Source organism: Lissotriton vulgaris, chromosome 1_1, assembly GCF_964263255.1.
Source record: "Lissotriton vulgaris chromosome 1_1, aLisVul1.2, whole genome shotgun sequence".
Taxonomy (NCBI): Eukaryota; Metazoa; Chordata; class Amphibia; order Caudata; family Salamandridae; genus Lissotriton; species Lissotriton vulgaris.
This window is the reverse complement of record NC_141685.1, coordinates 1,813,482,653-1,813,509,671: the sequence shown is the minus strand read 5'-3', so window position 1 is coordinate 1,813,509,671 and position 27,019 is coordinate 1,813,482,653. Positions and strand designations below refer to the sequence as shown.

Here is a 27,019-nt window from a genome sequence, read left to right as displayed (position 1 = left end):
CGGGTAGTGGCGGCCAAATTGTGGAACTCTCTTCCTAGTGAAATCCGAGCTATGGAAGATTTACTGCTATTCAGACGTGCCATCAAAACTTTTCTTTTTAACTAATCTTTCCTGACTTTGCTGCGTTCTGTGATGTTGTGTTTATCTCTCCTGGCGCCAGGACGCCCCTTTGCTGGGGCAGCTGTGCGCGGTACAAGAACCAATAACATAACATAACATAACATAACATTATCAGTCAATTTTTACTTAATTCACTTCCAACCCTATACTCCTACATACTCAATAACCGCACCTAAAATATAACTTAAAAAATATAATAATTATACAATGTACATAATTAATGATCAATTAAATAATTAAATAATTAATATTCAATTACAAATGTATTCTAATTCATTCTACTTAATTAACTTCCCATCCTGTACCCATAAAATCCTCACAACCCGCTACAATACTATACATTTCTCTTAACAGTCAAATTAAAATGATAAATCACCTAAAATTACAAACTATTTTTAAAAATACTGTTAACAATTATACAAACAATATTTTACATATAATATTAATATATGAACTAAAACACATAAAGATAATTAGAAAACTATAATTTTTACAACTGCATTATTGAAAACTGTATTAACAACAGTTATTCTTGAAAACAATATTACTTACCTAAAAAAAATCGATATTCTTCTCACGACATTTATGTCAAGATATTTAGAACTCAATATTTCTGTAGCTCGATATTTCTAAAACGATATTTTGTCCAAATATCACTAGAGCAGGACTTAATATGCACAGAACTGCCGACCCAGTAGTTTGCGGTTGCTATTGTGGCTCCGGGGAAGCACAACCACTGTCCCTTTGACTCTGTCGGGTATCGCCCAGCTCTTTGGGATCCGGGTGATGCTCAAAAGGGTCCACCTCCAGACCTCCCCAAACTCGGTTCACACTTGTACCCAGAGCTTAGAGGTGGTCTGACGAGGGAAAATGTCTAAGGCCGGGATGGCGCGGCCGGAAAAGGATCAATCTGAAAAACAAAGGAAGAACTCGTTACAACCACTCTAGGGCATCTCTATACGGAGACTTCTCTAATTTTTTTTTTTTTTTTTAAATATGTCTTTTATTCAATGCAAAGGAGAAAAGAAGAATACAAGCATATTCCATACAGAGTCTCAATGTATGAAGATTCAATATTCAAGGTAATGCATACATAGATCATGGAGTAGTCTGCAGAGTATATCACAATAGTTCGCCGAGAATGTCAGCGTTCAAACAGTGCGTGATCATGCTGTCTTAGTTGTTGTATCCCGTCAATCAAGCTACTTCGATGAAAACGTAACGGGGTGGGGGTGTCAAACTTGGGGTCGTGGGGCGTGCGGTGCAGTGGCTGGTGGGGCCTACGGTGGGGGGGGGGCGAGGAGAGAGGGGGGGGAGGACCCAGTGGCAATGTTGCAGCAGGCTCGTGTCTGATCTTGCATGTGTGGGAAGTACGCTGGCGATGCAGGAGGGTGTCGGCAATCCTGGCGTGTCAGCTGAGCCGGGGGGGGGGGGGGAGTAGAGGGGGGGGTGCCTAGGGGTCAGGTGTATGAGCGTTGTGTCTGTCGTCTGCGGCACCTGGAGTGTGTTGGTCATCGCTATGTTCCCCATCTGGGGGTGTCTGTCTCTCAGGAGTATCTGGTGCCTGTGGTCCATTGTGGAAAGAGCGGATCATATCGTCCCAAGGCACCGCTATGGGGTATTTACGCAATCCCGCTGTCTCCTCATTATGTAATGATATACTTTCCGCTTTCGCCCAGTTATCTAGTGATGCGCGCCAGTGCTCCGCCGCTGGTGGTGCCGCCCGCTTCCAGTGCTTCGTGATGAGTCTTTTGGCTGTGATGAGGCCAAGGTCCCAGAAGCGGGAAGTCACCCTGTTCAGTTTGGTCCTATGAAAGAGGCCCAGGAGGCACGCCTCCCACGAGAGCGGGATCGACACTGCCGTGCATCGTTTCAGTGTCGTGAGTATCGAGTGCCAGTATGCCCGAAGTTGGGGACATTGCCACAGCATGTGGAGGAGATCCGCTCCCTCCGTGTCACACCTCGGGCATTTGGCTCCCGTGCCCGGGAAGTACAAGTTTATCTTGTCCGGGGATAGATATGCGCGGTGTAGAACATAAAATTGGATCTGTTTGAAACGTGCATTGCGGGGAATGTTGCGGGGGCCTGAGAGTATCGCCGCCCACTCCTTGTCCGTCCATGCCTTCCCTCTGTCCTCCGCCCATTTGTCCCGGAGAGGTTGCAATGCGTGTTGGGTGTGCGAGAGTAGCGCCTGCGTCAGCCAGTGCACCACGTGCGTCCCGTTGCCCATCACGTGCATGCACTGCACTAACTGGTGTGTGGGCGGTTCGTCAGCGATGTTCCCCCATTTCCGTGTAAGTGTCCGCAGTATTGCGGCATGTTGCAGGAATTGTCCCGCGGGTAGTCCCGTGTCAGCAGTCAGTGCCTCGAAGGAGAGTAAAGCGCCATCTGCGTACAAATCTGCCATGGTCTCTATGCCTGCGTGGGTCCACTGTGCCAGTGTCGCCTCTGTCACGACTGACGTGGCTTTGGGGGTGCCCAGGAGCGGTAGCGCTGGCGCATACGGTATGGTGGGTCTGGTGAGGCGTAAGCATCTGTCGTAACATTTCGTGGCTACAGCCACGTGTAGCTGCGGGTGCTTCCTAGGGCTCGTCAGCGGGTGAAATAGGGTGAGTACCTGCAGTTGGGAAAGGACGTCTGTGGCCGTAGCCGTGTCCTCGAGATTCCTGCCCGAAATCCAGGCCACTGCCCATTGCACTTGTGCTGCTAGGTAATAGAGCTCTAGGTTCGGGACTGCTGCGCCGCCCTCAGTGACCGGGTTGTAGAGTTTCGTCAGTGCTACTCTCGGCCTGCCTGTGTTCCAGATCAGATCTCTGAGCATGGATTCCAGCTCTCTGAATATGCGGACCGGGATGTAGAGTGGGAGATTGGCAAAGTAGTATAGGAGCCTGGGGAGTATTATCATTTTCGTTAAGGTTACCCTGCTTGGCACGTTGATGGGGAGAGTTTTCCAGAAGGCGACCTGTGTGCGAACAGACGTTATGGCCCGTGTCAGGTTGCCGTCTAAAATGTCTGGGGGCGTCCTGTATACATGGATGCCCAGGTACTTGAACGTGGTTTGGTACCATGTCAGTCGTTCATTATTAATGTGAAGTGCCGGGTCCGGAGCGTCGGGGGTGAACGAATAAGCCCCTGACTTGGCCCAGTTAACTTTGAGGCCTGACATCAATTCGAACGTGCGGAAGATGTCCGACAGTTCCTGCGGCACATTCTCAAGGTCTTTGATATATAAGAGTAAATCGTCTGCGTATAGCGACACTGCATGCGTGCCATCCGCTAGCGGGATACCCCACAGTGCTCCGCTGGTGCGCAGCCGTTCAGCCAGTGGTTCAATCGCCAAGGAGAATAGTAGTGGGGAAAGTGGGCAACCTTGTCTGGTGCCTCTTCTAACCTTTATGGGCTCCGAGACCAACTTGCCAGTGCGTACCCTCACCTCAGGTTTCCCATATAGCAGGCCGACCAATTCTAGAAAGTCATCGCCCAGGTCAAACTTGCGTAGCACTGCCGATAAATAGGGCCATTCGACAGAGTCGAACGCTTTCTCTAGGTCCAACACCAGGCAACCCGATCTCGGCCACGTCTGGGCTGCGTATTCCTGCACCCGGAACAGCCTCCGGATGTTCTGGGAGGTGCATCTCGTTGGGACAAACCCGTTCTGGTCCTTGTGCACCAGGGCCGGTACCAGGGTCGCTAGTCTACGGGCCAGTGCTGATGCCAGGATTTTGTAGTCCGTATTGAGCAGAGCTAACGGCCTATATGACCCGAGGAGCATCCCTTCCCTGTTCGGTTTGAGAAGCGATACTAGTATGGCTTCGTTCATGGATGTTGGTAAGGATGAGTCGTCTAGAGCCGCCGAGTATGTTCTGAGCAGCTCGGGGATTAGGATGTCAGAATACGCTTTGTAGTATTCTGCAGGCAGTCCGTCCGGACCTGGGGTCTTCCCGTTAGAGAGGGCGAATATGGCCTCACGTAATTCCTCCGCTACCAACGGGGCTCCGAGCTCGTCTCGTTGGTCATCGGACGGGGCGGGAAGTGTGAGTTCCTCCAGGTATGCTTGGATGTCCGGTTGCGGATTGGCCATTTGCGACTGATATAGTGTCTTGTAATGCGCTACGAAGGCTGCATGTATGCCCGCCTGGGTGTACACCACGGTATCCGCAGTAGGGCTTATGGCCGTTACCGGGGCGGAGCGGTCTTCTCGCCTTATCAGCCAGGCTAGGAGTTTGCCCGGCTTGTCGCCGTAGCGGTGTGTGCGTGCTGAGTGTGCAGTGAAGTTGACTTGTTTTAGTCTGCCTATCAGCCTGTCGTGTTCTGCCCTAGTCTCAAGCAGCTCTGTATCATCCCCTCCCGTCGCCCCTTGCTCTTTGTGCAGTAAATCCCTTTCTATCTATTTCAGGTCTGCTTCCAGCTGTCGGCGGGTGTGTGCCTGGGTTCCGAGGCATAGCCCCCTCAGGACCACTTTGAACGCGTCCCACTCTATCTGGGGTGTGGAGGCAGTGTTGTTGTTCTCCTCGAAGTGTTGTGCTGTTTGCGCCCCTATCGAGGATCTGAATGTGCCGTCAAGCAAGAGATCTGGTTGTAGTCGCCAGGTGGGGATTGGTGGTCGCGGCTGTTCCCAGGTGAGTGTCATGAAGTGAGGGTTGTGGTCCGAGTGCGTGCGGCCCATGTATTGCGTGTCTCGTATCGCCGGTAGTAAGTCCCTGGATACCATGTATCTGTCTAGGCGTACATGCAGATTATGTGCCCCTGAGTGGAAGGAGTAGGCCCTGGTGTCTGGGTTGTGGCTACGCCATGCGTCTAGCAGGTCCCATTGCGTGGACCAATCTAGGAGGGCTCGCGCTGCATGAAGAGCTGGGGAGTTAGGGCGCGGGGGACGAGAACGGTCTAGAGAAGGGTCCAGTGTGCAGTTATAGTCCCCGCCCAGTATCCACTGTGTGCCGTGCCATGGCGCCAGGGTGCTGGACAGTTGTGTTAAGAAATCCTGTATCCCTGTGTTGGGTGCATATATCGAGGCTAGCACTATCGGGTTCCCATCTATCCTGCCCCTGACTGCTACATGTCTCCCCCCGGGGTCCACCAAGGCGTCCTGCATTATCCACGGGGTGCCCGGACGTATCCATACCAGCGCCCCCTTAGCGTAAGAAGAGTGGTGCGTGGCGTATAGGTGGCCACGCCATCTGCGGCGCAGGGTGGTGACTTCCTTCGCACAGAGATGCGTCTCTTGTAAGAGAGCAACATGTACATTATGGCGTTTGAGGTATGAGAATATTTGATACCGTCTGGACGGTGTGTGCATCCCTCTCACGTTCCATGTGCATATAGTGATCACAGACATTGCTTTGTATTGACGGTCTCCCCAGAGTGGCCACCCCGTCCCACCCCCCGCCCGCCCGCAGTTCGTAAGGAATAGTGATTGGCCCGCATGCCATTGCAGTCTTGTGAAGGGGGAAAACGGGTAGTTAACGTGGCCAATAAAACAGGTAGCCAATAAACATCGCAAACATGCGAAATACCAAGAGGTCGGTGGGCAAACGTGCTCCCGTCCATGCTCTCAAGGAGAGTAACAAAGTTTAGTTCAGTTCTGGGGGCGGCCGTGCAGTGCTAGCAGTAGCAGCTGGCCAAGTGTTCGTAGAGTCATCGAAGAGGGGTCGTTCCCCTTCCCGGTGGGTATGTGAAGGCCCTAGTCAGCCCCAACTGTAAAAGTCATAGGTATAAAACCAACATTTAATGCCATACGTTACGTGTCTTGATTCGTGTGCAGCAGGGTGGCGGGCCACAGGAGTGGGGGGCCGGCCGCCCAGCGTCCGCTGGGCCATCGCCAGGACGAGGTGCAGCTCTCAGTTGTCCGGAGGTCTCGTCGGGCCAGTCGTGCTCAGTCTGTGTCCGCAATCTCCACATGGGTGGCCCTTCGAGTGTTCCTGTGGGGGGCTTGGTGGATATGCTCTAGGAGACAGTTAGCCGATGTATTCCGAGGTTTGGGGGGTGACGTCCGGTCCAGGATCTGTCGCAGGAGAGTCCGACATTCCGTAGATTGCTTCGTCGTCGCTTGGGGGGTCTTGTGTGCCGCTGCCAGTTGGGTCGCTAGGCGCTGGGGAGTTGCTGAGTTCCCGCACAAGGCGGAGGGCGTCTTGTTTTTCCTGCTGCGTGGCGTCGGCAGGGGGAGACATCTTCCTTGGCCCGTTCGTGCGCCCCTGCGTCCGCTGCTTCGGGCGCCGTCGTCTCCTGTTCCCGCCGGGTTGGTATCTGTTCGCGTTGGTTGCCGGGGTCCTGGGGGCTGTATCCGTGCCACTGTCCAGCCACGCTTCCACTTCATCTGGGTCTGTGAAGAAATGGGTTTTCTCCCCGGCTATCACTCTGAGTTTCGCAGGGAATAGTAAGGAGTACTGTAGGCCCTGCTGGCGCAGGCGTTTCTTCGCGGCTAAAAAGGATTGTCTCTGCCTTTGTACATGAATGGTGTAGTCCGGGAAGAACATTACTTTGGTGTTTTCGATTCTCACCTCCTCAAGTTTGCGTGTTTCTCTCAGTATGGAGTCCCGGTCTCTATAATTCAGGATGCGGAGGAGCATGGGCCTTGGGTTGGAGCCCGCAGCCAGGGGCGCAGTCGGTACTCTATGGGCGCGTTCCACCACGAATTGAGGCGAGAGTGAGCCCTCAGGCAGGATGGATGTCAGCCATTTTTCCATGTGCTCCTCCGGTGTTCTCCCTTCCCATTTCTCCGGGACGCCGACCAAGCGTACGTTGTTCCTCCGCGCCCTGCCTTCTGCATCCTCGGCCCGGTCTTCAAGGAACTCCACTCGGTTCAGTAAGTCCTGTATTTGGGTATGCGACCGGCTGGCTTGGGGTTGGAGCTCCTTCACGGTTCCCTCCAGCATCGAGGTGCGGTCAGCGAGTTTTTTGTGGTCTTCGCGGAGATGCGTAAGGTCTATGGCCACACTGTCGATCTTAGTGGCCAAGGAGGTGCGTGTGAGTTGAATTGATTCTTCTAGCCGCTCCATGGCTGCCAGCATGACGTCGAGCTTCGCTGCCGTCTGGTCCTGGTCTGTGGTTTTGCTAGTTTTGTTCATGTCGCCTTTAGGCCTCGTGCCCCCAGTGCCAGTCCGCGCCCTGGTCCCGCCAGACATCGGCGTCCTACGGGGAGTCCGCTCTCCTCGTCCCGGCACGGTTCAGTCCGGCCCGGCCAATGGCGGGGAGGTGGGTGAGGGTCGTCTGCTGCTGGTTGGGGCCCGGCTGGCGGTGTCGCTAGGCTCTATCTGCGTGGTGTTCGCGTGGCACTCGGTCGCTCCTAGGAGGGCAGACAGCTGCTGGGCGCCTCGCACCTCGGTGCTGCGCGGTATATCTGGGTGTGTGGCGCGGTTCCGCGATGTGCCCCTTTTGAGTCGTGAGCCCGTTTATGGCAAGGGGCTCAGGGTCTGTGTGGATCCCAGTGGGCTGTATGTTGTGCTGGCGCGGCGGCTGGTTCCGCTCGTATGGCAGCCGCTCGGTGTTGAGCTTCGCTCTGATCGCAGGTGGTGCGGGTCTCCGTCCCCTCAAGCCGTCGCTATGCCCTCGGTGTGCGCCTGGGGTAGCGCCGGTGGGTCGCAGGCCTCGTTGTGTTGCGGAGCCAATGGGTGCTGCTTGCGACCGGGGCCCCGTGTGTCGCGGCGCGTGTGGCTGCCGGCGAGCGTCGTGTTGCGTGCCCCAGCCTCCACTGCCCTCTAGCTCCCCAGGCGTCCGAAGCCCAGCCGTTCTCCACTCCTCACCGCTATGATTCAGGGCCAGTGTAGCTCCCGATGCAGGGGTGACGCGTCCAGGCCTGGCGATTAGAGCACTCCCGCCGATCCGCCTTAATGCGTGTTTGGGAAGTCCAGCCGGGTTTGTGAGGTCATCTCGCCCCAGTTCCTCACCGTCATGGGGGGTGGGCGGCCTCCGGTGCTTTGGCGCGTGGTCCGCTAGCGTTTGGTGTCGGCCTCGGTTCTGGGCCTACCGCAGCTGCTGGATCCCCGGTGTTTCCTGGGTCCACGCCCGGGCCGGCTGCAACTTTCGCGGCCGCGGGCGGCCGGCACCTCCCGGTGCGGTTTCGCGGGTCCGATCCGCGCCAAAGTTGGACAGGCGCCGCGTCGGGTCTGGTGGGGCACTCGCCGGTGGTTTTCGGCGGCCTCAGGGCAGAACTGTCCCGGAGAACAGCGTCGGGAAGGGGAACTCGGCACGGAGCTCTACCCGCAGGCGACCATTTGCTTCGCGTGCTAAGCCACGCCCCCCGGAGACTTCTCTAATGAGACGATAATCGTACCTTGCTACGAGCACCGGTGCAGAACAACCAACGCGGTCACCTGACGCTCTTCTTGTGCGTGAATCCCCTGAGAGGTATCTACAATGACACAAGCACAAGCTACTCCCTTCCTGCACTCCCATCATAGATCTCTATGCGTTTGGAACCCCCCCTTCATGTACCTACCAGAGTCTCACACCCCGAAGACACTAATAAGCAAGTCAGGTTTCGCCCTTCACCGGTTCTAACAACAAGATCAAATAAGGTTCACCAACCCCCTCCTCCTGTTCCGTCTCAGAAGCAAGAGCTGGAATCCAAGGTTATCGCGCCAGAGCCCGAAACAAACGAGTAAACAGAAGGAAAAAAAAGAAGAAACAAAATCCATGAGGCTCAAAAGGAATGGGAGTCTCATTGCCTACCGCCAACCACCAATGGAGTCTACAGTGCCACTGGGCTCCCCTGTTGACAGTAAACCGGCTCCTCTCTTGTCCTCGAAGCGTTGCTCGCAAAAAGGCTTCCCTCAGCCTTACCTCCCAAAGTCTGGCAAAAAAAAACACTGTCCGGCGTCCGTGTCTTCGCTCTCACTACAGCGAAGCACCACAGCGCCACCGCGCGTGCCAGCCGACCTGCCTCCTCCGTCCAGGAATCTCGAATCCAAAGGTGGTTGTGTCTTCGCGCCGAACAGTCCCGGCGAAGCACTACACCACTCCACTCCAGTGGGGAGAATGCCCCCTCACTTCACCGCCAAAATGGTAAAGGTTCCGACCCAGCAGAAAGTCCGTGTCTTCGCGCATATACCAGCGAAGCACCACGGAATGCACAAAGACTAACGGGCAGCCGCACCGCTAGCTCACTCCACAAAACAGAATCCGATACAACCCGACTTCCGGGTTCAGTCCGATTATGTAGCTCCCGCCTCCATGCCGCCGGGACTTCTGGGACATGTAGTCCCTCACACTAGGCAGGCGCTATGGTCCAGGATTCAGATCCTGACAGACTCCCCACTACCAAACACAAGTCCAGCATCCAAACCGACAAATGAGCAACCCTTTAAGTGCCCCTCCATTGTGTTTTATACGTGTATTGCTAACAATGTTACAGTCTCATATGAACAGCCAAGAGGTCTCAGTCTTGTTTGTTTTTCTGTAATTTGCTCTTTTTTGGTCTTTAAAGTTGTACAAGGTCCTAAAGGGTCCTGGCCATCTTATCGTAGAACTACAGTCCACTGGCAACCCGACTGGGCTACTTGCATTGCCGGTGTTGATCCTCTTTGCCCTGTCTATCAGACTTTCTTAAACCAGGCATTACTCAGTAGTGTCAGGGCCTGCAGGCTCCTCATCACCTCTGTTTGCTAAGTAAATCCTTGCAGAGTGGCGCTCGCCTTGCAGCCAGACAAGAGGGCAACGACGCTGTAGCCTACATCCGCAACCGGTCCACTTCCTCTGAGTGGCCCCCTGCTCAGAGCGGTCGATTATCGCCGCAGCTAACAGCAAGCTTCACCCAGCTCTCTCTGGTCTCCGTGATTGGGCGCCACAGCCCATGGAGATCCGCCAACTCCTTTGGCCTTGCACAGCTACTCTCTGGATGTCACTGCCATTCTCTAGGTTGTGGATGCGCCACACAGATCACTGCTTCTGGCTACTATGTTTAGTCCGAGGCCAAGTCCATCAGGGCTGTCTCCCAAAAAACATCTAATGCCCAACTGGTCTACTTCTTATCCCTTGCTGTGGATTTATTGTGTCTACCTCCAATTGCACTGCTCTTTTTTAGAGTACTTTGGTTAAAAATTACTAGAACTAATTAAACAAATAATTTAAAATGTTTGAAGAAGTCATTGTGCAAAGAAGTATATTTTTCTAAACCATAATGACAAGGTAAAGGGAATAAGTAGGACAATGCTTTATTTCGCCAACGAAAACTTACACACTAGAAATGTGGTTTTGCTCCTCTACAGGTTAACGTTAAATGCAGACTGTCTATGGAAGGGGTACATGACTCCATTTAGGAAACTAGGAAACATAAGCTTACCACAATGCTTCCAAAGTTGCAGAGCTGCTTAGTATCCTATAGTGTGGCATGCCCGCAGACCCCCATAAGAGGAGGATTGGAAGGCAGTTGCATGAGTGAAGGGACTGTGGGTTCATACTGTTTGAGCCAAAGGACAATTTCTACTCTCCACTGACCCTTCTTGAAAATTGACACTCTCTTAACAGCAAGTCTAGATAGGTGAACTCCAGAAGTAATTTCCATCCTATATTGTGTCACTGATGAGGTTTCACTCTAATTTAATAACATACCATTGCATAGTATGCTTTTATTGTATCCCCGCTTCTGTGTAAATATTTAAATATATATATTTTTAGGCCCTTGCTCCACTCCATCTGTCTTACCCTCAGCGTGGCACGCTATCTCCTTTTCTGTCCCATGTTCCAGCAGAAAACCCTCAATCCCTCAATCCAGAGGGAAAATACTTCAGCATATTCAGTCTTTTGCTTTGCTACCTAGGACAGGGCGCTGTTACGCACACCTTTCCTTTCTACAATGGTTAAATCTACCATTTTGTTGCAGCCTTTATGGTCCAAGTTGAGTCACCTGGTCATCTCATTCTCTACAATGCATATGCACTCCCTGTAAGACAATAGCTGATGCTGGTTAACTGAGATAGGAGTTTGAGTGATGGGGAAGTGCTGTTTACTTCATTCAGCATCACTAGGATGCCTAAGGAGATAGCTAGTATAAAAGAAAGTCAGATTGAGGTGTACATGCAACTTTTCTACTCTCACTAAGCACTTCCGGAACGTGGTCACTATTCCTGTAGGAGGTGAAGGCTGGTGAACCCAAGGGCCCTTTTATTCTGCATAGTCATGCTACAATAAATGAAGTAGTGACCCTATTTCATAGCACACTACTTTGCAGCATTCTTTTTGACTGTAGAATACACCCATTCATTATATGTTGCTAAATAGTAGGTTAATACCGTGATGCAGTAATAGAGTAATGGCACTTTGGAGGTGCACCTTTAAATCCAGGAGTTGGAACCTGTTGATTCTTAGTAAAATTAGATTAGTTGAAGAAATTCAAAGCCTCTAGACTGAGTCTAATTGAGTGAGGGGCACACAATGGGCTGATGTTTTGTGGGACTCCTTTGGTGTTGTGTTTGCGTGGTCAAAACCCATAGTTTAAAGCAAGATGATGAGCCGACCCACCGCAGAATGTGAGGAGGGCCCCTTAAGTTTCCATATCTCACAGACATTCATTGACCCTGGGCTGAATGGGGTCTTGTTGAAGCATTGGGGGCCCCCTGGAGGGTTGGGCCCTGTCCTGCACGGGCTGCAGGGGCATGTGTTACACCCCTGATCAAAACACAGAGAGTTGGGGCAGGATTGATGCAGTGCTTAACCCTTTCTATGCTGATGACGGAACCGCTCCATCATCAGCTGCGGTGGCTCTGTGCTGATGACGGAGCGGTTCCGTCATGGTCCGGCCGCCACGCCTGCGCGGCGCGTTCTATTGAGCGGGCGGGGCCATGACGGAACCGCTCCGTCATGAGCACAGCCCAACCGTGGCTGATGATGGAGCAGTTCCGTCACCAGCATGCAGCCGCCCCGCCCGCTTAGCACTGCGGCGGAATAGCCGCCGCAGTGAAGGGGTTAATTTAAGCCGGAGCTTTCCCGTGCTGAGCACCGGCACTTAATTGGTTTACGGTGCTCGGCACCGGCACCTAATTGTCAACACTACACTTAGGGTAGTCTGCCACAAGGTGGCGCTGCTCATGTAATTTTGAGATTAGAAGTATATCAGTTGTTTAGGAAAACAATATACATTACAAAATTACTAATACCTCCCTCCCCAGCCATTCCTTTAGCTTCGGGGACCCGGAATAATCTGAAATCTCGCACTTGCAGGTGAGAGAGATGGTTAGTAGTTGTTTTGGCAGCGATGACTGGGGCGATGGGTGGTGCAAGTTGCAGTGGCCTCCTGATCAGAGCTCTGGCACTTAATATTTTACAAATTAAGCACTGGGTTGATGTATGTGGAATGTAGCTCCACCTTCTTGAGACTACTTTTCCCCCTCCCTTTGGTTCTTACCAAGGAACGACTGAATGTTCTGCTTGCTTCTCTTGAATATAGTGACAAAAATTTAGATTAGCCATGGAGTATCATGGAAGCTCTTTCTCTGACACTTCCACATCTTATTTCTCTGTTGCTGTTATAAATGACCATTCTTTGCATGGTATTACCCCAGATGTTTTTCTTCTGTTGCCGTACTTGTTTTTATTGGCATTATGACTCTGTGCACGTTACCCCTGCCAGCCAGTGCTAATGTCCATGTTCTCTTTTCTTTAAACATGGTATAATGGGCATCCACCTGATTGGCACATTAAATGTACCTATAAGTCCTTGATATATGGTACTACACTTACAAAGGACCTGTAAATTAACTGCTACTAGTGGGCTGCAGCTTTCATTGTGACATCCACAAAAGTAACTTCCTAAAATATGTCTCAGGTCTGCCATTGAAGCCTGCAGTGTAGTTTTAGACTTGAAAAATAACTTAATGGGCCTATTTCACTCAGTGCTGACTACAGCAGACTTCCTTCTGCCAGATTAAGATTCCTCTTTCTCTAAGTGTACTTTGCCTTCTGCAACTCTGAGATGCATGGGAAAGGACCAGGCCAGAAGTGAGAGTAGAAAATCAAGTGTTTCCCATCTGGTCTGGAAAAAAGGAGGTTGATTGGCAGCAGGCATGGACCAATGAACCACAAGCCTGCAGAGTACAGAGGAAACACCAGAGGATGGACCAGGCTGAAGCAAAGTTGCTGATAATGAGCAGCCTAAAACCTCATCTGTTTTTTGCTTGATGTGTTTTTGTTGCAGTCACCACTCTCCTAAAAGCCTCTGGATATCGATAGAGGGTTTAAATGTTATTGAATCTATATATTGGGAGAATGATGCTCATTGCTCGAATCTCGTGTAGACACTAGCTATACTAGCTACAACCGATAGAGTACAGAACCCCCCCCCCCCCTTCCACTCCCATGAACTAGTCACTGAAGTGTCTTGGGTCTAGTCCCACATGCAGATGTAATCATGACACAGACACAGCTTTACAGTAACAGGAACTGGCCCAGGGCACATGCGCACAGACCCTTTTATTAGCAGGGTTACCTGACCTGTGACGCCTGTGATGGGTGGATGTAGGGTTTATGTACAGCACATTCTTGGTACACTAGAACGTGTCCAGCAGAACACTACAGTCACCATACTCCCATACCCAGATTCTCCCCCAACAGCCATGATGGGACGATCAGCTCCTGGGCTGTGAGCTGTATATATTTCAACCTCCACTATCCACCTCCAACCTCCACTATCATACATACAATAGAAGGATCACATTGCACTAACCCAATGTATAACCTTTGTATGAGAAGGTGCTCCGAAGTGACTGCAAGGCACGCAGTTTGATGAGCACTATACAGAGCACCATAAAATAATCATTAACTTACTGAGGACACTACCAAACACATCTCGCTATGTCTCAGGGTGCCTTCCATTTGTATTATGTCTTATTTAAAAAAAATGTAATAAGCAAAACTGCTTCTAACTGTTCACTCGTTTGTGAATGTAAATATTCTTTTTTTTTTGTTGCTTAGTTACCTTTCTGTTGGTGAATTAATCAAAGTAAATATACCCAGCCATGTTAGATATAGTTATTTGGCACTACTGAAACACATGATCATTTATTGTTTTCTCAAACTTCTGCAAAACAACATGCTTCCTTATCCCGGACCCTGATAGCAGCAGGAAAAACTAAATTAATTGGAGGATTGGAAAGAGTTTCGGAAGGATGTTTAATTCAATGAAAAGCTTCTCTCTTTGTACAAGATGATATGATCTCTGATAGCGATATGTAGCTCTTTTTTTAATGCATTGATTTGTGGTCCATCTTTAAGCTCATCCTTATGGGTGTCTGTCTTTCCCCATGCATATTCTGTGGGTATTATTCTCAAACTAATGGGGCAAGCAATACAAAATTTATTGTACTCTACTAAGCTTGTTTGTATTTCTTTCTTTTTATTTTTCAAGCATTATTATTAGGACTTTTTAAAGTATTTGTAATAACATGTAAAGTTAACATTACCAATGATTAATACAATTTGCTTTGGAAAAAAATGTGAAATAAGTTCAGTGATCTGACCCAGAGTGATTGCACGCTTCACCTCTTGAAGAGACCCAATTACAGTCTTCTATTCCTCTTTGGATTTGGGTGAGAATTCAATGTAACTTTTCCCAGTGAAGAGAGGTGAAGGATATTTTACGATTGGTTGATTAATTAGATCCATTGTGGTTCAAGAAATCGGTCAGGGGACCGGTGTAAGCAAAAACTGTGATTGGTGAACTGGTTTCTTTCATCCGGGTCAGCTATTAGTTTTGTTGTCAACATATTCTGAAATATGAATGCTATCCCACAGGTTCGTATTTGTTGTTATTCAGGAAACAGCAGACTACCATTGTTGTAATTTTTCTGCTGGTCGGCTGTAACTAAACTTCCTGTAGACAAAGGTAAAAAGTGCCTAGTCACTCCCATGTCGACAAAACTGCGTTGAGTAATTGCTGGGGTTGCCCCAGGCAGGGGGTGTGTACAGTATGTAGGCCATACGGAAGTGAAAGGAGTGATCACGCTGAATGATGAAACCAGGGCGCACCTCTCTGTGACGCGCTGGTGGATTTGTATTAAAGGGAGACTTATCATGTTAACCTGCATTTCACAGAGAATGGCCGGAAACTCCAAGACGTACTGAATGAACTAACCATGGCTGTGACAGTAGCACCCTTCGTGTTTGTGAACCAGAAATTTATCGGAAGCTTTGAAACCATCGTCAAGGTAAGCCAAACTTCTCAGATTTCATGCTTTTGAGAATTCATCCTGCAGATGGTCTATATTTCTTTAAGATTCCAAGCATAGCATGCTACATTAAGGCTACAAAAAAAGAGAATATTATTACTTAATGTCTTAACCCATGGGATGTGGAATGTTGTCCACTGTTGATTTCATTCATTGGATCACGGTTTTTATAGTCTTGTTTTTTTCAATGAGAATGGGGGCTGTATTCGACCATCCATATCATTCCTATTACAAGTGCATCTTGGCTTTTTAATGATATTTTTATCATATAGATGAAAAACGGAATTGTCCCTTTTGGGAGTAAAACCTGTGACAATAAGCTACGTTTACATTTGTGTATTGAGCGCCCTGTGCTTTCTTACTCTCCTTAAGAACTATGAGGCAAGTCAGTCTGTGCTTTATTACTGATGAATATAGAAATAGAATTGTTTATGGCTGGTCCTTAATGTCTTCAAGGTGAGGAACTTGGTGAACTGCTCAGTCAGATGAAGCCAAAACAATCTGTGGCATGAAAGGAATAGACTAGCCATAAATTGTGACCACTTATGGGCACAGCCAGAGTTTGTGCCGCCATGTGATAGATTTGGCAGCCCTCAGATTCTCTAGCAAGTTATAGTTAATTCCTAGTTGAGCGTATGGGTATGGGGAAAGGCCACCTCAGCATTTCATCCTTCAGATGAGTAATGGTAACATTCTATTTTACTTTGTTATTAGCATTGCTGAGTAATGGGTGAGGGTACTTTGCCAGGCAAAATATTCACCTTTTACACTTCTGATCCCAGTGTAACTTTTCACTCATCTCTTTGGAAAATGGTAGCCCTTCTTATGTCAATAGACTGTAATGTCGTCATGAACCCTGTAGGAATCCCTAAAACTTGACCACCTGATGCTAAGTGATGACGTGGCTGATTCTTTCACTGCTCTGATTTTAAAGCATGTGGCGCAAGCTGTAAGTAATGTCATCAATAAGAAGCGTTTCAGGTGGCCATGGTTTTATGGATCCTTACTGTAACGAAGGACTTGAAAGCGATTGTAGCCCCGGAGAGGAACAGCCTAATCCCACAGGTCCTCCATTCAAACTGCCGCCCAATTTGAATATAAACATTCTAAACTGTGACGTAATATTGGACCTGCCGTTCCCATTACTAAACTGTCGTTGGTACTTTTCGAAATGTTGCTTGGAAACAGGACTCTGCAAGGGCTCTAGATTCACAAAGTCACGTTTGTTGACTTGTGAGTCCTCCCTCGAGTGTTTCCTGTGAGTTGTGTTGCAGCTGCAGGCTGTGGTTGTGTTCAGTACTGACATCTATCACACGCCCGTCCAGCCAGAATAGTTACCCAAATGCAACTGACAAGCAGTTTACTGATTGTTATCGAACACCGTGATTACAGAGTCGTCTCGGGACGTGTCTCCTTCATTTGTATATTTACTCCGTACCGTTCCTGGAGACATATGTGAGCAAATGATGCTCAGTGCGCAGCAGCGCAAGTTGACAGGACGAAAAGAACGCCCTGCCTGTCCGGGAATGCATGTCTAGTCTAAGGCAGGGGTAGGAGACACTAACCTTCTGGGAGGGGCACGGGCAGCACTGGGAACTTTCCATGCAGTTATTGCCCACGGCCACTGGGATTGTGTGGGTGGGGGTGGTGGACTGGGGGACCAAATATGTGGCAGCTTTGACTAAATGACGCAGCAATAGAAAGCAAATTATGCAGAATAATGCAGCTCATTTTGTGATGGTGTTAAATGTCATTGTTTTTCATTTTTTACAAACCATAACACTGTCTGAGGAAAATGTTCACCTCATTAGTGTACCACTTTACAAATACAGAAATAAGTAACTGAAAGATGATCTGTCGACCTCCCCGAAGGGCTTTCCACTGCTTGGCAATTCGTGTTGCTGCACTTTTAGCAACTTTTTTTGACCTAGAACATTTTTTTTGTCAAACTCTGAAGCAGATGATGGATTATGTGAGAAATGCATAACATCCATAATTATGCAGAAAAAGCAGCAGCTGCAGAATCACATTATTCCATTGGCTCTGTTCATGGTCAACTGCTCCGCAGGGTGTTAGTAAAACCTACAAGCTGGTCCACACAGACACATACAAACGATTAGCACAACACAGTATGCTAGCACTTGTCAATACTGGCTGTGCTCAGTCTGACGTGAAATGCAGCCACCATCAGATGACCCATCATGGATTGCAAGATCAGCAAATGAAATCTCTGAACAGTAAATGTACGACATGAAAAAAAAAGCTGGCGAAAGTTAACAAAATGGTAAAGCTTCAAGACAGAAGCCCTGCAGATCCTAACACACAACATTCAAACGTGTGGTGTTTCAGGGAGTGGGCTAACTTACAGAGGCAACCCCACCTCTGGCTGTGGTGCCTGGCATATGATTCAGTGCCATAGATCTCAATGATCTTGCTTAGGAGGCTCTTGCAGACACTTCGTGAAAGTGTCCTGCTGAATTTAAGCCAAGAGCCCCTGTTTAAACTTCGAAGACTTTCCATGTCTTTAATACACTGAAGAATGAATGCCGCTTAAACTGGGACTGCATCACTAACTCTGTTTAAACTTCAGAGATTGCCATAGTGTGCATGGATACACTCCAACAATAATCTCTTACCTGCCAGAGGAGGTCTGCTGGCATTGGGCGGGCAGAACTTTCACTGTTCTTTTTGTTAGTGTGAAGCTCAGCTTCGAGGCAGCATGCAGATTAGGAATGGGGGCTGATTATTTTTGTCCCCTTCACCCCTTCACCCTTGTCCCCTGTGTCCTCTCACTCCAAAATCCTGGTGGGATAAATCCCCCGCGTCCCCCACACTTCCTACACCTCTGGATTAGGTAAATAACTAGGCTAATTATAGTCATTTTGAAAGCACACAGCACAAACTGAATTGATTGTCAGCATTTAACATTAGGCCTTCAGTGCCCAATTTAACGGTCAAACCTAGTACCTACAGATCACACACCGTGCTCTGCAGCAAACGCTGTCTCCACTTGAGCTATCTAACTAGTACTGGAAGCTGGTATACTTGGAGTAATAACATTTATTTAAAGAGTTACAAAACTGCAAACTGTAATAATGAGCTTGATATAAAACGCCTTTCCAAATGCATGAGTTTGTTAATGTTAATGTTAGTGATATTTATAAAGCGCACTGCTGCTAAAAGGCTTCCTGGCGTTATGTAAGATGTCCTCCTAGGGCCTAGTCACGGGGTTACCTCCTCCTTTAAGAGTTAAATAGCCAAGTTTTCAGGGCCTTCCTAAAGGCAAGCAGCTCTGCGATTCCTCTGATAGAAGGAGGCAGGGAATTCCACGCTTTGGTGGTACCTCCCAAAAAACTCCTACCTCCCCAGTTGGCCTTTTTTGCCAGAGGGATGCAAATGAGCTTGGCTTCAGAAGAGCGCAAGGATCTTGTAGGAATATATCAGTTGGTATTTTGGATCAGATGGTCTGGACCCATGGAATGGAGTGACTTGTGAGTGATGCATAAGGCCTTAAAAAAGACTCGCTTCCTAACAGGTAGCCAGTGCAGCTTTCTAACTTCGCCTGAAATAGATTGATGCCTGGGAGTGCCTGCCAGTAATCTGGCTGCTGCATTCTGTACGAGTTGCAGTTTCCTTAAAAGACCTTCCTGCAGGTTAACATAAAGGCCATTACAATAGTCCAGCCTGGACATTTTGTGTAGGCACACAGTTTGTCTGTGTGCCTACATGCGGATGTATTGTATATGAAATGGTGTTTGCAAGTAACGCGTCACTTCTTATAGGTAGGGCATGGAGTCTGCATTTTGCTGTAAATAAAGGGGTTAACATCCTGATTGGCCATAGTGGGTCTCAGTTGCAGCCTCTGGCTGAGCTTACACTCAGCTCAGGCCTTTGCGAATGGAAAGGGGGGGGGGAAACGGGGGATGCAGATTAGTAGGAGGGGTGGCAAAGGGCATCCGGCCAACCTCTTTTTTGGGTTACTACCTAGGAAATCTGGACTTCTGTCTTGAAGTTGGAAGATTGAGCCAAGTACAGTGCTTAATTTGATCCTGTGGCTTCCGGTGTTCAGCACTGGCACTTAATTGTCCACACCTGCACTCATGACAGCTGCCACATGGTGGCGCTGTTTCAGTAATTAATAGATGAGCAGAACAACAATTCAGTATACATTATGACCAGCTAATACCAGCCGCCCAAGTCATTTAGCCATTCTTTTAGCTTTGATGGCCTCAAATTGTCTGAATTGTCACACTTGTAGCAGTGTGACAGTTGGTAGTTGTTTTGGTTCTGTCATTGGCAGTGCTAGCACTGGCAATGGGTGGAGCAAGCTGCAGTGGCCTCCTGACGTGGATCCTGGCACCTATGTTGTTTTATACAAACTAAGAATTGGCCAAGTGAAGTTGGATCCTTCGCCAATAAGAGACAGACAAGTTTTGGGGCACGTGTCGTAACTGCTTCTAAAACACGCTAAGCACCTGTCTCTTGAAAGCACGTGTAACTTGTGGCACACACCAGGTGAGCAGCTTTCACTTTTGTGACTAATCTCTTCAAACTGTTAATTAACGTCTAGTCCTTTATGAAATGGTAATTAGATGCCCTGCAATGACAATAATTTAGTATTATTTATTAGCCATTACAATGTTGATATAAGCATTCTTATTGGCCGAGTAAGGAAACTAATGAAAGAATTGCTCTCATTCTACAAGCAGCTTGTATTAGGCATAGCTTGAGCAGTCAAGCTCACCATCATTTTCTTGTAGTTTGGATCAGATGGGAAAGTGATACCACCTAGGTAAGAAGAGATGATGTGGAAGTTTTTGTTAAGTTGGTGTTACAGGATATCCATTCCGGCAGCACTGCTAACTATTCATTTACATAGATGACCAGGTGATTCTGTAGAGAAGTGTGGCTCAATGGTTAGAGCGGCAGACCCTGATGCAGTAGTTTGGCCGGGACCAGGGTTCAATTCCCACCTCGGCGGGTCTCGGGCTCAATTTCCTTGGACCCGATAATTCTCCCCTCGGTGCCTATTCTAATCATGAGTCCCACTCTGCACCTCTGGGCAATAGCTTGCTTAATCTCTACAACGGCCCCAACAATGCTGAGGATGCCTGACTTCACCTTGGGGGTGCCCAGGAGTGGGCTCCTCACAGGGAAAGGCCAGGAAGGGTTCCTCGGCGGTATTCGTACAAGCGCCGAGATGCCTACGGGTAGTCGTGCGCTATACAAGTGCGTAATCATTTCATTTCATTTCACTGCAAAGCCACCCCTCCCTTCACCTAAAAATCACGTTTTCTATTGGAAACCATTGCAAACCGAACCATTCCTTTCCTTTGCTTCTCTGAAGCGCATCTTTTCAGCGGTCCTACATAACTATGGTTCAGGTTGTGTCTTACACAATCCTCGAACCCTCAAAAGAAAGAGACTGTTCAATTGACCCAAATATGAAATCAGTACCAGTATATTGGCTGTGTAGCCTTTAAATGGTGACCAGTATGGGGTTTACTGCTGGCAGCAGTAAGAGCATCTCTTCCGCAAGGAACAGTACTCCATTATGAGATTTCCTTAACCTCAACTGACATCTTTCGTTGCTTCGCTGGCTAATTTTCAAGCGCGCTTGTAGGACTAGCCTTTGTAACTAATGCGTACAGCTGTGATTTTAAATTACATGAGGTGATGATTCATACATAGTTTATAGAGAGATGTACAGGAGGCTGAGAAATGACTATTCTAACACTGGATTTTTAATAATGTATAAATTGGCCAAAGCTAATAGCAATGAGGTTGTATGCCAGAATAACATTATATTTTTTACCAAAAATATCACCCGATTGGGTGTAGATTTTCTATTCTGAACTCCAATGGGACGATATTTTTGTAAACAATATTTAGGACACAATATTTCGTTTAGACAATCATTTGGACATGATAGCCTGGTACATTACCAATTACAATACTCTAGTTAAGGGTTACTGTTACCCAGAACATTATGTCTCTTAGATCATAGGAATTTTAGAAAGCCCTTAACTCTAATCCCTCTGAACTGAACCACTTCAAACCTGTCCAAAAAAATGTGATGACCCACCTTAGGTCTATAGGAGCAAGATGGTAGCCTTTTATCATGGGAATTCTTCCCTGAATCACAGTACAAGTAGAAACGGTGGAAGCGGAAAAAACACTCACGTTTTACCTTCGGTGGTACTCATTTTGAACACATGACAATACCTAATTAAAGTAAAAAAACGCAACCACAGACATGCTCCGGCATTCATTATTCACACCAGAAGAGACATAGTGGTGAAAGCAGGCTTGTCCTTGGCCTAAGTACTCTGGGTATTCGGGTGGTATGTCTTCAGTTATGTATTATGAAACTGATGGTAGAACTCCATTGTCGTGGACACCGCATGAGCACCAATGTTTTATATTTTTTTAGATGGTGTTTTGATCAGTATGTCCATTGAGGGCATTTCCACTCAGATTGTCCTAGTACCCCAGGAACCTATCGAGGGGGCAGATTAACATAAACTATACTTTTCGAAATTCGGGCCACTTCCGTTTTCCCGCATGGAAGGTTTTAAACATATGCTTTGTTTTCTGTCACAATTTGCTTCTTGCATTTCTACACTTGCAGTGATCAGCTGTAATTTCATATTTACTGTGTGAATTTGCTGACACCTTAAGGACACAGATGATCAAAAGACCGCCTATGAGATTGAGTCAATCACTCATCCACCCTCAACAGACTCTGGAGTCTAGATGATGTCTTCTCTTCCTTGCAGTGTTAAGAATAAAGACTCTTTTTGGCTTATTAGCTCTAAAGGAGTTAAATCTTAGTAGACGGTTTGAATTCTCAGAATCTGTTTATTCCATGGGATGAGCCGCCAGCAGCCTGGGGCGAAGTGTATTGTCTTGTCTTGTCGCGCCTTCATCGAAGGCATTCGCCTGTGCACGGGAGATGTTAATTGGTGTTGGGTTGCCAGAAGGATAACCGGAAGATTGCTTAATTTCATTGGTATAGGAGAGGTGTTGCCACGTATACGTGTCTAATGTATTGAAGATGCAACAGAAAGAACAGTATAGACAAATGCTTGTAGAAGTTCCAACCTCTTGAAGGCTGGTAGGGCTGTGAACGAGTCAGTCTCACGTCAGGATGTTGCTGAGGAGTCGTTTACTCTTACCATTCCACAATGGCCGCCAGGTTAGTGAATTGAATCTATAGTGATGTTATTACCTCTTTGTATATTTCTTCTTGATGCCGCTTGGACCCACCCTTTCCTGAAATGTGCCTTTCTGGCTTTTCAGAGTCAAAGATCTTCTGAGTTCGTTATAGGCAAGCCTGCCACTTGGTGACAGTTTGACAGTTATTAAAGATATGCCCAGAGGGAACTTTTCATTTCCAAAACAGTTGTAAAGACCTTAAAAAAGAGGATAAGGAAGGCCGGAAAGTGGGTCACTTATGGTAGTTTGAACTGAATGAATAGTTTGCTTATGAGCCAGTGTTGGTAAAACTCTTTCGGTCTGAAGTTGTAACTGTAGTGGCACTAGGGCAGACTGCATATGAGTTTTTGTTTGGAGGCTGTACACATGTTGTATGTCAATTACAGCCGTGGAATCCTGAGGCACACTCAAAACCATCGCCTGTGCTACCATTGGTTTTTTAAGTCTCTTATGGACCCATGTCCAGTTTTCTTACTGAGGGCATACTGAGGTCTGGCACTCAGTTTTATTAAGGCTGTCAGTCGCTAAGACGTGCTCAGTAGCATCCGTTCGCGATTTGTAACAATGGGTCTATTACTACTGACCTAGGCGTCAGTATACGTCTGCGAGACAAAACTGCTTCCACATTAGTATGGCAATAAGAGTGTGCATAAACCATGAGCATCCCCGACTGCTGGAGTGAATGCATGAATGAGTTAGTGAGCGAGTTAAGAGTGTGTGAGATCCGATAGAGTACTTCATCTCAGCCGCCCATGGTGCCTCGTGTTCATGTTCTAGTTTATATGAGGTCCAACTTTGTTTTCACATGGTCTTCTCTGCAGCTACATTGACTCCTTCTGTTCCACAGGGCGGTGTTGACATGTCAGCACTTTTAGTAGACAGTAGGAAGCAGACGAGACGCTTTCTGAGTAGTTGGACTCACAAATGTCTCATGCTGATGCTAACAAATAATACTTGACTCTTTATTATGCACGTTAATTACAACCACATTATAAATACAAATTAAGTTCACTGAGGTGCTAAAGGAAAATGCGTTACTCGATTTGTTTTGATAGGATTGCACGTGTAAATCTGGATCACTGACAGAATATTGGAAACAAATATATTGTCATTATAATATTGTGTCAAAAATATAGAGGACCTATCGAATTCCAAATCTTCTTCATGACCCACCGAATTCACCAGGGCCATACGCCTAAATAAGCCACTAACCTGCCAAATGGCCCTAAGCTAAGGACTGGGTCCCAAACCCTGCTTGTCAGCTGCCAAAATTGTGAAAGTAGATTCCTACACTATTACCAGTTTTCCCCCGGGAACTCTATTCCCGTCGTTTTTGTATTCAAGCCAGTAATCTGGTAGAGTCGTCTCTACACCCAACACCAAACCATACACTTCTTTGACTTTCCACCGGTCCCTCTGTCCTTCTGTTGTTTTAGTGAAAGGACATGAAGATTAAGATCTTGCTTCTATCTCTGTAAATTAGACACTGCACTTTTATTTTATATCTGTAATTATTTCTGCGCTGCGGAGCATACTATCCATCCTCATGAACCACACAGCTTGGGCCACAAGCTGTGGTCCAATCACAACAGAGTATACAGAGGTATGAGGGCGTTGGATGGCAGAGGAGAAAGACTTGGTGAACCCACTTGATAGCCTTCAAAACTCCAGGGGTCACCTTTTATATTTGTATTCCAGATTTTATTTCAACCACATGGTGACCAAGATAGGTTTACATTTGTGGACCAGTGATGGCCCACCAAAAAGGCTTCCTGGTTCTTTGCTGAGGAAGAGCCTTTCGTTCCCACAAGCAGGCTACAGTACTCTCACTACACTGGTTCTGCTATACCTATCCCGGCGACATGGATTCAGTTGTAATATTCTAACGAGTCCAGTCATTGCTTTCTAGAAATGTGAAAGAAAGGTTGCGAAACAGAGTGGCAACATTATTTTATATACGTTGTGGACACAAAAATGCTTTGTGCATGTACAGGAAGCATTGGCTCCTAAAACAGCACTGGACAGGTTCCCAGCTTAATCTGCAGGATCATTAGCCTTCCTTCTATGTAGACACTCTTCATTCTGATCTTTCAAACCTGCTTTTGACCTGCAATCTTTATTCATGCCACTCCTCCAGTGCGCCTCCAAAGTAGTGTATTTGACATTGATCGTAACAATGATCCACTGCATTTTATAATTTTTTGTGCAGCACTTTGCTGGAAGGAATATTAACTTTCAAAACAGTTAATAAACAGCAGGCCACTCTTGGGTCATCTAGACAGATTTTAAGACCCTTCTTCCTCTGAACAATCGGATGCCCAATTGATCGCGTCTTCTTGTGTTGTTCGCTCAGTTCCTTTTACTTCATGCTGAGTAACCCGCCTCTGTTCCATCAGATGCTGGTGCAATGCCTCGGAGATAGGGAAGGTGGATTGCTCACTCTGCCACCAGTCTCCGGGAAAAGCCTTCTCTTCCTGTGAAGAGCCTGTCTGTACTTGCTGACTACAGCCTGCCTGAGGGGCAGAGATCAACGAAGGATGGGCTTCTGAGTAATGGCAAACTTCCGTGTGTGCCTAAAACGAGGCTCACCACCTCCCTTTGTGGTTAATTAGCAGCGATTTTAAACTCCACAGCACTTTCTACTTAGATTGGTGCTGTACCCCAAAAAAGATTGACTGCATTAGCCAAGCACGTTTGATCATGAAAGTCGAGCTATGACTTTTAGTTTTTCCCAACATTCACCATCACTGAGAGCCTTTGTAAAGCACTTTCACTGTCAAGGTATGGTGATGGGTGGTGTTGTATGGTCTTATGTGAAGTTGGGACTGTATCAGCACAATCAGTGCTCCTTGTGCTCCTTTGCTGAAGAGCGATCTCTTTACAGTTTTTCCTGCGGTAAGGATTTTGCCATCTTCTAAAGGCTGGATGCATTGAGTTTGCAGTGATGAACCTTCGGAGTCAGTATTGAAAGAAGAATTGTATTTACTTTGTATTCAATGACCCTATAATGTGATGATGACATTCATACAGGTGCGTTCTGAAGACACCTGGGCCTGTGATGGAATGGAATGTAATGTGGTTCTCTTTCCAGGCGGACCAGGAAAGCAAAGTCGAAATGCTGTTCCATGTGAATGGTGATGACTGCAAAGAAGACTCCTATGACTTTGACCTGATCGTCATCGGAGGTGGCTCCGGAGGGCTAGCGGCAGCCAAGGTAAGAGGGAGTGGGGAGTGGAGCCAGAAGATGCAAGCATAATGGGGGAGAGGAGCAGATAAGAGTATAGAAGCAAAAGAGAGAGGGGTAGTAGGAGCAAAGAAAGAGCGAGAGAGAGAAAGAAGAAAGAAGCTGAGATAGGGAGGTAGTGCCCTAAAGATAGGGAAATAGCATGTGAGTAGGTAAGTGAGAGGGCTAGTACGCAAAAAAGGCATAGAAAGGGCAAGAAAGTAAAATAGTTGAGCGAGAAACAGAGTGAGAAGGAGAGACAGTGGAAAAAACTAATGAGAAGAAAGATAGAAAGAAAAAAGAGAAAGAAATCAGAGAAGGAAACTACAAAGAGGCAGAAAAAAGTGAGAGACAGCGACCGAAGAAGAGGCGATGGGAATAGAGGGGAGAAAGAAGTTTGAGGTAAGAGACGCAAGATGAGAACAGAAAAAGTTGAGTGATAGCAGAAAAACTAGGGAAGAGAAAGAGAAATGAGCACATAGACAAGAAAAAGACGAAAGATATAAGGGGAGAAAAGTGAGTGAGGTGAGAACTGCATGTAAGAGAGATGAAGAGAAAAGAAAGGAAGGCAGATGAGTGAGATAAACAATTAGGGCGAATAACAACAAAGAACAGAAGCTGTGTAAGAAAAGAACAAACCGAATACTTCTTTGCATGCAAAAAGGTACATTTGTAGCAGTTTTGCATGACTGCTTGCATGCAAGATGGCATTAAAAGAGGCGAGATGGGCAGTAGACTCTATAGTTGTCATATGTCCGTCAGAGCAAGGTGAAGACCATCAGACTCTACAGATGATCATCATCCGTGCTAAGAGGGGCACATGTGCAGATGCTAGCGCCAAGAAGCTAATCTTAAACAGCTAGCCTATGACTCGGATAGGTCTAATGCAGAAGTCTTCAAACTGGGGGGCGGGCCCCCCTAGGGGGGCCTCGAGTGATCTCAGGGGGGGGGGGCAGGCTCTGGCCAAAAGAAACATTATGCTTTGTTTTCAGCCTAAACAAATGAGCAGCAGTAAGCACGTCTGTAATGGGCCATCATTCACATCCTTTGTCATTTAAATCCTGGCTGGGAGAAGGTGTCATAAGGGAAGGGACTTCCAAATTTTCTCCAAGACCCACACTGCCATTTTGAATAACCACACTGGTTCCTTTGCACATTAGTAAGGCCTACCTCACCGTAATAGTATGCTTGGAAATCATGTATTTGTTTGCATTTCTAAAACAGTGACAGAACTTAGCTGCAATGTTTAAATAAGTCTAGACATATTTAAACCTTGCCAGTTAAATAAAATAATTGTGAAATA

At 47.5% G+C, this 27,019-nt stretch overlaps 1 protein-coding gene across 2 annotated transcripts in view; it reads left to right on the top strand.

Moving 5' to 3' along the window:
* Positions 1-27,019, top strand: part of TXNRD1 (thioredoxin reductase 1) — a 195,366-nt gene that overhangs the window by 152,220 nt on the left and 16,127 nt on the right. Inside the window, exons 4-5 of one of the 2 annotated variants that reach the window (XM_086919159.1) lie at positions 15,142-15,254; positions 25,585-25,707. In XM_086919159.1, the coding sequence (XP_086775285.1) occupies positions 15,142-15,254; positions 25,585-25,707 (236 nt within the window). Of the gene's footprint in view, positions 1-15,141; positions 15,255-22,331; positions 22,474-25,584; positions 25,708-27,019 lie in introns of those variants that run through there. The other variant, XM_086919160.1, reaches the window with a different exon arrangement.